This window comes from Polistes dominula, unplaced genomic scaffold (assembly GCF_049000335.1).
Source record: "Polistes dominula isolate Pdom_NZ unplaced genomic scaffold, Pdom_raw_medaka contig_12, whole genome shotgun sequence".
In the NCBI taxonomy this organism is placed as follows: domain Eukaryota; kingdom Metazoa; phylum Arthropoda; class Insecta; order Hymenoptera; family Vespidae; genus Polistes; species Polistes dominula.
The window spans coordinates 54,215-65,005 of record NW_028301116.1 but is presented as its reverse complement, the minus strand read 5'-3'; the positions used below and the strand labels follow the sequence as shown (position 1 = coordinate 65,005).

Here is a 10,791-nt window from a genome sequence, read left to right as displayed (position 1 = left end):
AGATCTCCCGGCGTCCTGAAGAGCTTTCTGAGAAACATTGCATGAGCTTAACTTCAGCGCCCAAGAAGTTGGTGCCACAATCAGCGTAGAGGTCTGACGGGACACCCCGCCTTGAGGTGAAGCGTCTGTAAGTTGCAATGAAGCCGTCGGCTTAGTAGTCTGAAACGACATCGAGATGAGCGGCCGAAGTTGATAGACAGACAAATACACAGATCCAACCCTTGTGAGTCTTGGAGCCACGTCCTTTCCACGTCTTGAGCGTGAGCGGTCCAGCGTAGTCAATGTCTGTGTGAGAGAACGGGCGTGATGGGGTGACTCGCGCCTGAGGTAGTTGGCCCATCAGTTGCTGAGCACGGATCCCCCTGTAACGAGCACACACGGGCTCTTCCTCCGATGATCCAGTAGAGTTGTCTGATGAGTGCCAGAGTCGACTGAGTGCCTCCATGCATCGTTTTCTTGTGAGCATAGGCGATGACGAGTTCTGAGAGCCTGGAGCTACGAGGGAGAATTGCTGGATGTTTGGCCTCGTACATGAGTTTGGACCTTGAGAGGCGACCGTCCATCCTGTGCACACCGCCGGCATCAATGAATGCGGTGAGCCTAGAGAGTGGGTGCGAGCTTGGCAGCTGAGATTGTCTTGAGAGCACTGAGATTTCTTCTGAATAGTACGCCGATTGAGTAGCCTTGACCCAAAAGAGTCGAGAGTCTTCCATGCTTTGAACTGAGGTACAGGCTGCTGGTGTCGAGTCAAGCTCTCCTGAGAGCCTCTTGATAAATCTACTGCAGAGAGCTGTAACTCGGAGCAACCTGTTGAGCGTTGAGAATCGATGAATAAGATCCCACTGATAACTCGGAGAAGATCGTACCGTGTGAAGTACAACACGAGAACAAGCTTCTTGCGCGCATGAGTCATTAGGAGCTTCTTTGACCTGAGCCGGCCATGATGCCATTGATTGAGTGATCCATGGTGGTCCCGTCCACCATAGAGTGTGCTTTTCCAGCTGATCTGTGGATATCCCACGCGATGCACAGTCAGCTGGGTTTGATGTGCCTGACACATACCTCCAATGAGCGTTCCTTGAGAGTTCTTGAATTTTGATTACGCGGTTGTGTACGTAATCCTTCCATCTTGATGGATGAGCCTTGATCCATGTGAGTGTTACTTGAGAGTCCGTCCACAAAATTGTCTTAGTTATGTTCATGTTTAGAGGAGGGCAAACATGATTCATGAGCGTGGAGAGTAGCAGCGCTGCTGAGAGTTCTAACCTCGGGATGGTTAGCCGCTTGAGCGGTGAGACCTTTATCCTTGAGCAAATTAGAGAGACCTTGGTGCCAGTGGACAGCGAGTTGACAACGAGATACACAACAGCTGCGATTGCGAATTGCAATGCATCAGAGAAGCCATGTAGTTCAACAGCTGAATTAGAGAGCGTGTTAAACCAACGTGGGATAAAGAGCCTGGCCAGGCTAATGAGATCTTGTCTGATGCTGAGCCATTGGGAGATGAGCTGTTCCGAGAGTGATTCGTCCCAGTCGAGATTGTGCAACCAGAGAGCCTAAAGAAAGATCTTAGCTTTAATTATGACTGGAGAGGCGAAGCCTAATGGATCAAATATTTGTGCTACTTCTGAGAGGACGAGACGTTTTGAGAATCGTTTGGAGGGAGTAGACGAGATTGTTGAGAAATCGAACACATCCTGTTGAGGTGACCATTGAATACCAAGGATTTTGGTATCGCAGTCATCGAATGAAATGCTTGAGGTCTCACCAAGCTCAGACGAGACCTCTCTCAACAGTTGCTGAGAAGTAGAGTGCCACTTGGCAAGCGGGAATCCACCCGCATGGCAAAGCCGTGTGAGTTGGTGAGCAGTCTCCACGAGCTCTTTCACTGTATCAGATCCTCCGAAGATGTCATCAACGTAACGCCCGTGAGTGATCGGTTTCACAGCAAGAGGATAATGGGAGCCTTCATCTTCAGCGAGCTGAAACAGCGTTCTTACAGCTAGGAACGGTGCTGACTTAGTTCCATAGGTTACTGTGGTGAGCTGAAAATGAGATTCAACATGCTGTTAATTCACCTACACGATACGTTAAGGATCCTGGTCATCTGGGTGTATCTTGATTTGCCGATACATCTTTGTGATGTCAGTCGCAAACAGATACTTGAGTTGGCGTATCCAAATAAGCAAGTCGAAGATGTTAAGCATCAGATTGGGACCAGCGTGCATGATGTCATTGAGCGAGTGACTAGTGGAGCTGGCGCTTGAACCGTTGAGAACAACTCTGAGCTTCGTGGTTTAGCTGTCTGGCTTGAGCACCACATGAGGAGGCAAATAGTAGTGTGACCTTCTACCAACTGAGCTGTCATCGAGCTTGATCATGTGTTGAGCTTGTTCATACTCAGGCATAAACTGAGTGTACAGTCGGTCGTACTGAGTGTCTCACCAAGTCGTCTGAGAATTCGTTGGAGCGATCGATGAACTGTCTGATAAGAATCTCCCAGGACTGTTGGTGGCGACTTAAGCGGTATCCTGACGATGTAGCGCCCTGTCGAGTCCCTTGAATGAGTGATCTTGAAGTAGAGCTCACACTCCTGCTCCTCAGGAGTGAGCGGTGAGTTGTCCGATGATGAAGGTTCTTCTTGGACCCAAAACCGTGTCAACAACTCTTGCAAGGATGAGTTTGATGCCTGAGATCTGCCATGATGAGTCGTCCTTGCCAGTGTGACAGGTGCCTGAATTGGGCCAATTACCAGCCACTCAAAGACGGACAACTGAGCAATGAGAGATCTGTTTGAGTGCCTAATGATGTTAGGCCTGATGAGTTGGCCGTAGAAGTCTGCTCCGACTATAACCTCTACTGCCCTTGGAATGAGAAACTCTGGATCAGCGAGATTCAAATCCTTCAGGTGAGGCCATACGGGTTCCTGTTGTATCTTTATGGCCGGCAGGATAGTGGTAACTGTCTTGAGTACGTGAGCTGAAATTGTCACTGTGAGTGGTCTATACCTTGATTGAAGGTTGAGCGTGACAATTCCTCTTGTTTGAGAAGTCCGTTTTCTGCCGACACCATAAACGTCCTGCCTTGAGTGCCTTCGTTCAAGATTGAGCTGCTGGGTGAGTCTTTCTGAGACGAACAAGATTTCTGATCCAGGGTCAATGAGCAAACGAACTTGAACTGACGTTGTTGTTGAGACGACTATCGCGGTCGCTGTGGCCAGCAATGTGAGATGACTGAGATGCACTGAGCTTGACATCGGGTGATCGCAACTCTCAACGAGCTGCCCTGAGCTTCATGCTTGAAAGGACTTTTCGGAGGGAGCGGGTGCATCCGGCACCTCTTGAGCGGTCTAAGCCCCATCTCTTGGTGGACCAAAGATGGTTAAGAGGTCAGCACCCTGCAACAAGGTATGATGGAAGTCGTTGCATGTCTTGCAATGCCGTCGGCTGTTGCACTTCCTCAGATTATGCCTGCCTAGGCAATTGCAGCATAGGCTCCTGTCTTCGATCAACCTCACCCTTTGGTTGACCGAGTAGCCTCGCATTCTTGGGTAGATCGCGATGTAGTGATCTTGCCCACAACAGTCACACGGATAAGCTGTCCGGGACTGAGCTGGACGAGAAGTCTGATGAGCTACCGACCTTGTTGAGCTGGCTGGAGGCTGTTGAGATGCCTGATGCGAGCTTGCCCGAGTAGTCATATCCCCCTTCTGCACATTGGATTGAGCTGGCGTGGATAAGGCTTCCATGGTCTCCAATGTACGAGCACGTGCGACCAGAAATTCAGTGAGCTGGCTGAGTGTCGGAAATTCATCGGTGGAGGCAAGAGATGTCTCCTACCTCTCGCGAGTGTCTCGATCGAGCAGTCCAGTGAGAAGAGTGACCATGAGGCAATCATTATTGCTCTTCACCGTGAGTATTCTGAGTGCCTGAGTGGTCTCATTGATGATGTTGACCATTTTCGTCAGCGAGGTGGCTTGGCGCTTTTGCATCGGTTTAAGGTTGAGCAGCCTTTCTAGATGTGATTTGATTATTAAACGTTTGTTCTCAAACCGTGAGATGAGCAGTGTCCACGTCGATTCATATGAGGAGTCGTCTGGAGTGATGTTCGCGATGAGCTCGTAAGTCTCTCCTTGCATCGCTGACTTAAGGTACTAGTGTTAATTCTGAGCATACGTCGAGCAAGTGCTCGCCCAGCTGTGCCTCAGGCTATTGCCTATTACACGTGATGTTGAATGCGTAAAACCATTGCGAAGAGAACAATGACCGTAGGTGTTATGATCATGAGGCTTGGAAAAACCCCCTCTTCACCATTTCTGGATCATCAGAGAGGTAGACCGTCCCAAAGCTGGGAAGTGACCCACTTAGCCGTTTTGCTGGCAAATCATTAAGATTTACCAGCAAAACGTTGTCCAGCGGGGGCCACGACTTAAGGTACTGGAATTTCTCCAGATCACTAAGGTCTGAGCGGTCTCCGATGACTGAGCTGAACATGGCCTTGAAGTCAGGCCATTTCCGGCATTCGCCACTGAACGTAGGCACTGTTAGTTCAGGAAGCCGGGAGCGGGCACGAGCACCAGCTTCAGGTGGAGGAGCTGGTTGAGCTGTCTGCGTGAGCTGTTCTCTGAGTCGACCAAGCAATCTCTTTGTTTTCAGCATCAGCTTTGACTCGGTGATGATGACCATCTGAGTAAGGTACGGATGTTCCAATTGGCTGGGAGGCCAATTAATTGCAAACGAGCTGAGCGTGCTCGAGTCGGAAGGTCTAATGCAGCTCCTCAAGGTGCTCGAGCATCATGTTCACTTCCGTCAAGGTGATCCCCTCGGAGGGCTCACTGATCTGACTGAGTATGTCCTCCATGGTTACAATGAGCTCATTCTGAGCCCGTACGCGCAGTGTCAGTTCACTATTGAGTAGCACCGGAGATTAGCTCTTGGTCCGGGGACCTTGGCCATGAGCAGATGTGATTGGTACCGCCAAGCTGGTCGGTTGAAATAGCTGAGCATTTGCTTGGTCATCATGACTGCCTGATGCCTTGGTCTTTTTAATCTTCTTCACGCACAAGCACCATCGTGATGAGTAATTGAGATGTCTGCATTGAGTGTCACTGCTTGATAAGTTCACAAATGAGAATCACTATTGATAAGTAGTGCCAATGAGAAGCCAATGTCGCGAAAGATAACGGCACTGTTTGATGAACACCGCGAACGAGATGACAATACCCCACGCTACTCAGGAGTGAGAGAGGGGGAACTGTTCGCGGGTCGCGCGAAGCGAGTGAGACGACACGTTTCGCGAGAGATAGATGGCTATATCCCACCCTGCTCGTGAGTGAGAGAGGGGGGTGCGGCTCACGCGTCACACTAACGCGAGTGATACGGTACTACTTCTCACGACGCAAGAGCGGGCGTGAGACGGCCTACGTCACGCGTAAGAACACGATTTGAGATGGCACTATTTCGCGCGGAACAAAGAGACTGAGATGGCACTACTTTTCCGCGTAACAATACAGCGATTGAGATGGCACTACTTTACGCGGAACAAAGAGATTGAGATGACGAAATGAACCGCACACAATGAACTTTACTAATTTTTATAAATCTGCACTGCAAATGCTCGATCCGGCTCGAAGGACCAAATGTTAGAGAAATGAGTGGTCTTAATTGATATGGACGCCGAGCAATTGTATAAATCTGCGAATACTTCTCCCCGGAGACTAGTAGCTGTTATGCTAACACAGATTGGTGGTAAGAATGCTCTACAAAAATATATGACAAAAAGGACCCTCCTCTACCTGTGCTTTTAATTTCTCACCAGCACTCAGTAGAAGAGCTTACAAGTGACGGCAATGTGCTAAATGTTATTATTTCATGCCCCTTTATCTTTCCAAATAGGTTTTCTGGTGGGTCAAATGACCTATTAATTTTTTGCTACGGGCCTTTAGTCTATACGCTATCTGGTGGCTAAATTAAAACTAAGGGTATATGTGCTGAATTGCTGACAGATAATTTCAACTACACGATATTCATGTTGAAATATTTACATATATTTTTAATTTTTTGACTTGCTTTTTTATTATTGAAAGTAGAATTAAAAATAACTATTATCGTTAAACCAAAAAGATGTTGCAAATAATTTTTTTGTTTGTCATACAGTTACCAGCAAAAAAAAATATAAGTAAAGTGTATTGCTGTGTATTTAGTTGTACAAGCAAAGCTTGTCGTGATAAAAAAATTAGGTTTTTTCATTTTCCAACTCGTAAAAAACATTTTTTTTATCGAATAAACAAATTTGGGGATAAAGAAATGATTGATAGACAAGACAATTACATTACATTTATAACTTAAATTGTAATAAAACTCAGACAATATCAATTTCTACTAAGAAAAATGCATTATTCTTAAGAGAACGTAAAAGTATAGGGATACAAGTTCAAAGTGACCGAATGATCCTAAAATTCTTCTCTTAAATTAAATCAAAAGAAGTATTAAGTATACTGACTAGTATTTCTACTTTTGAAGTATTGAATTTACTGGAAGAATAAGTCGTAACCGTACGATCAAAACACAAAACATCTTCTAGATTTGACTTGCGAATAATGATTTTGATGACTTGTATGAAGCTAAAGCAGAATTTATCTTACCCTGTATTAGCAAATTTATTTAAATGCTCTAAAAATTCCTGTTAAGATATTATTCAATTTAATTATAAAAAAATGATAATTTTATAAATTTTCTCTATTATGTTTATATACGTAATGCATAGTAACCTACAAAGGCTAGTTTATAATTTTGCCGCTAGGGTAAGCCACGCCCCTTTCAGAGATCCTAATACGATAGGTTTTTTCACCGCGTTATCGTTGTACATATATCGTTGCACAGTTTACCTAATGGCATTGCCTCCGCGTCGTGATCGCACGACGTGGATCAATCAATCATCTCAATGCTGCGATCAAAATTACGCGGCGTAAGCCAACTTGGAAAAGATGAGAACCACTTGCGGGGGCGCATCCCGTGTTTGAAAACTAGTGTTGTCTGCCAAAGGATGTCTGCACGGCCCTCATGTGAGACGCCGCGGCCGAGTGTAAAAAAAAGGTGTTTTTATTTTTGCGGTGGTTTAAATGTTATCGCGTTTCGACGCGAATGTCGCATTGTGCCGTTGTTCGACCGATAGCCACAGTTTTTTCAACTATTATTTTTTATATTTAATCAGTGAAAAATAATTTGAATAATAAAAAAAGATCATGTCAGTCAAAGTTTTTAATTTTAAATACCTTTTTTTCTGAATATTTATTATATATTGAAGTTTTTGTTCTTATTTGTTGCTATTCCGCATCATCATCCTCTTCTGACAATGAATCGGACTCAGAATCTTCTTTCCCCGTGGTAGATTCGTTCTTTTTATTACCTAATAATACACTTTTATTCTGCGCAAGGTTCTTGTCAAAATCCTCATCTAAAGATGTTGAAAATATTCTTGGTCTTTTATTTCTTCTGTCTCTATTTACAAATTCGTCAGATGATTTATTTATTTTTATATTCATGATACCTATTGTTTATGTTGGCAAAAATTGAAAAGGAAAATTGCCAATCACCTTTCTAGTTACACTTACTGTGTACGATCCGAAATGATCGTACGGTAACTAATTGTATTCAAACCGCGCGCGTCCGATTTTACTGACTAAGATTCTAGTTCGATATTTATTACGAACTAGCTGACCCGGCAGACCTCGTACTGCCTCAATCGATAAATAAAAGACCTAAACTTTTATATAAAATAATCTTAAAACAAACAAAACGAATTCGTTTTTAATAAAAAAGGATTTTTTGAATGAAGCATAAAGTTTTATTATTATTTTCGACACATCATGTTGCTTACTTACAAAACAGAGTTTTCCTGAAATACTGGCTATTTATAAGGTTTAAATTTGATATTGACAGACACACATTGTTATGATACAGTCTGTTAATCAATTTAAAGCTTTCACATAAACTATATTTTTTGTTTTGTTTTGTGGTGCGTAAATAAACAAAGAAGACGGTTTTCTGACGCGCGAACACGCGACGCATAATTGTCCATGCGCGAAACAGGGAAACTCCAAGTTAATTCCGCAAACTTCTAACGACTATCCTTGCGATTTATTTATGGTCATCGCAAAGGCCAGACGTACTGGAAATTGTAAGCGTTTAAAATCGAATGGTAAATCCGTTGGAATCATCGGTATCCGCGGGATCAAGACATCCTCTCCTTTGTATTTTCCTTTTATGATTGTTGCCTCAATGACGTTATTCATCAGCTTTTTCACAGCTAGTCTTGTTCCATTGCACAGTCGAGGTTGATTAATGTTACGCAGCATGATGACAACTGATCCTACTTTTAATTGCAAATTGTGAGGTGGTAATCCAGACAATTCCAGTGAATTTAAAAACTCCGTAGGATAGTTGACTACGTCATCCTGGTTCATAAGGGTGTCGACTGTTTTGAAGGAAACCAACTGTTCTGGAAGAAAATTCTGAATGGTCGCATTGAGATCCTCGACATCTTTATTTTTCGCCGCCAATATTGCTCGTTCACCCAGCCAATCATGGTTATTGAACTTTTGCGTTTTATATGGGAAAACACGCTGAATAAGCTCCTCTTTTGAGTCTGTGATGTGACAGAAATCTGTGGGTAATGTGATGAATCCGGTCGAGGTGTCCACTGCAACTTTATTATTTCCAATGTCTAACAACTGCTTCGCAAACACATTTGCAGTTTCATCTTGTTGCAAAAATACTCGCATGTTAGTTGTTAATTGGAGTGTCTATACATACTGCCACAAATTCGATGATTTTAGGCATGCATTTAGTTCATCAGCAACAGTTGATCGGGGAATAACTGGAAGAGTCTGACGAAAATCACCTGACAACAGAATCATGGCCCCACCAAAAATATTTTGGTTGTCACGAAGATCTTTCAACGTTCTGTCCAGTGCCTTCAGTGACCTCTAATGGGCCATTGTGCATTCATCCCAAACAATCAATTTGCATACCTGTAGGATCTTGGCCATTGCGCTATTTTTGGCGATGTTGCAAATTGGTGTTTCGGTCATTTGCATATTTAATAGTAATTTCAAGGCAGAATTTGCAGTTCGCCCGCCTTCTAGCAGAGTCGCAGCTATTCCAGATGAAGCCAACGCTAGAGCAACATCATTTCGCGATTTAATCCTCGCCAAAAGCAATGAAATTAAGAACGTTTTTCCGGTTCCTCCGGGAACATCAAGGAAATAAATTCCACCAGATCCACTGTTCACAGCTTCTATCAAAGTGTTGTACGCAATTCTTTGTTGTTGATTTAAATGTGGAACATTTGTACGAACTGTCTCGGCCAATGCTTCAATGTCGTACTATTGTTCTCTTTGCAACTCGTGGTTTAATGCATCGTGCATATGACGATTTGGTGCTGTCATTCCCAAACACGACAATACTTTATTTGCCGTCAATAAACACATATCTTCTATCATGATCAATGTCTCATTGTAAATTTCTGCAGTCATTTGTAGTGTAGGATTCAAAGTTTGACGGCGCACAAGATGCAAAACATCCTCAGACATGTTATCTCTATACTTAACCCACAAATCTTTTAGATTAGAGGGTAAACATGTCGATATGATAATCGCAAACAATGTACGAATTTGATGCGGCGATGAAGATATTATGGAATCCTTGAGCGTATCATCCCAGTGCGAATCGTTCTCAAGTAAATGTAATAGTTGACATACCTCACGGTAAGTCGCACACAGCTGTCTATTAACTGTTCTCAGTTGTTTAAGCGATGTCGGACCACGAACATTTTCGAACAACAATCGCAAATAATAACATTCATCGTTATTTGGATGTACTGTGTAGATGCGACCCAGAGCGTCTGAAGCAAATACATTTGGATGTCCTTCAACTGGTGTTCCTTGTTTTCGACGCTGAAACGATTTCAATGATGCATTCCATGTGTAATAGCGTGGCATGTAAGCATATAGCAACGTGCGAGCAAAATCACCAGTTTAACAGACTGTGAAGAAACTTGTTAATGTTGTCGACGGTGGACGTTCCGCTCTGTCTGCTGCGTTCGATTCATTAAAATAAACTCGTTGACCATTTTCTAAATGGTCTGCCAAATGGACTACTGTAGGGTGTCTTTCATGGATCGCAAATGAAAAGATACGCCAAATTGCTTCGTTGCTACTTACATAGCGACCCATCTGGTATTGTGATATTTCATCATTTGCATTGGTTACAGCAAAAACAGCCATATCGCTACCTTTGTTAACATATTTACATATGTACTTTATCGACTTCACAGAGTTACAATATTCCACATTGATGTGAGTCTCAAAAACTTTGGACAATATTGGCGAGTATATCACAATCCAACGATTGTCTACATCAGCATTTTGGCCTCTTACCTTCACAACTACCGATCGCCCATTGTCCGCAACTGATCGCTGACGATACAATGGGTATCCATCATTTTTTACTATGGTTTCAACAAGCAGGTCTCTTAGGTATCGCTTGGAACCCTTGCCGTAGACTATACAGGGTGAATTGAAGTTGAAAAGTCCGCAAGGTCCATGTATTATGTGTTTGGTAACTACTGCATGCAATTTTGGGTCAACTGTTTCACTTGGAATTTCAGCTGTAATTATGGAATCAATCTCATCTAGCCTTACTATCTCCACTAACCAGACTAAAATGTGCGCATGTAGCAATCCACGCTTTTGCTATTCTACAGAGTACATCCAACAACGGACTCGGCCAT

The 10,791-nt window shown here is 43.6% G+C and overlaps 4 protein-coding genes across 4 annotated transcripts; all 4 read right to left on the bottom strand.

Moving 5' to 3' along the window:
* Nucleotides 1-278: 278 nt before the first annotated feature.
* Nucleotides 279-1,202, bottom strand: LOC149031021 (uncharacterized). Its single transcript, XM_089177024.1, has one exon. It carries the CDS (start codon nt 1,200-1,202, stop codon nt 279-281), a length of 924 nt encoding a protein of 307 aa, XP_089033150.1.
* A 354-nt stretch (nt 1,203-1,556) lies between these two features.
* LOC149031020 (uncharacterized) lies at nt 1,557-2,107 on the bottom strand. Its single transcript, XM_089177023.1, has 2 exons — nt 2,090-2,107; nt 1,557-2,045 (listed from the first exon to the last, which is right to left on the bottom strand). Exons 1-2 carry the CDS (start codon nt 2,105-2,107, stop codon nt 1,557-1,559), a joined length of 507 nt encoding a protein of 168 aa, XP_089033149.1.
* Nucleotides 2,108-2,377: 270 nt separating this feature from the next.
* Nucleotides 2,378-3,256, bottom strand: LOC149031019 (uncharacterized). The gene has a single exon (XM_089177022.1). The coding sequence runs from the start codon at nt 3,254-3,256 to the stop codon at nt 2,378-2,380; it is 879 nt and encodes a 292-aa protein (XP_089033148.1).
* A 1,670-nt stretch (nt 3,257-4,926) lies between these two features.
* On the bottom strand, nt 4,927-10,791 carry LOC107073666 (uncharacterized). Its single transcript, XM_089177021.1, has 7 exons — nt 10,770-10,791; nt 10,223-10,668; nt 9,433-9,955; nt 9,032-9,372; nt 8,171-8,803; nt 6,644-6,681; nt 4,927-5,110 (listed from the first exon to the last, which is right to left on the bottom strand). The coding sequence occupies exons 1-7, from the start codon at nt 10,789-10,791 to the stop codon at nt 4,927-4,929; spliced, it is 2,187 nt and encodes a 728-aa protein (XP_089033147.1).

Coding starts and splice junctions, on each gene's coding strand:
- LOC149031021 (XM_089177024.1), bottom strand. CDS start 1,202: ATGAACATAACTAAGACAATTTTGTGGACGGACTCTCAAGTAACACTC.
- LOC149031019 (XM_089177022.1), bottom strand. CDS start 3,256: ATGTCAAGCTCAGTGCATCTCAGTCATCTCACATTGCTGGCCACAGCG.
- LOC107073666 (XM_089177021.1), bottom strand. CDS start 10,791: ATGGCCGAGTCCGTTGTTGGAT. Junction 9,956..10,222: donor AATACCAGATGGGTCGCTAT/GTAAGTAGCAAC, acceptor AAATCGTTTCAG/CGTCGAAAACAAGGAACACC. Junction 9,373..9,432: donor GGGAATGACAGCACCAAATC/GTCATATGCACG, acceptor ACGACATTGAAG/CATTGGCCGAGACAGTTCGT.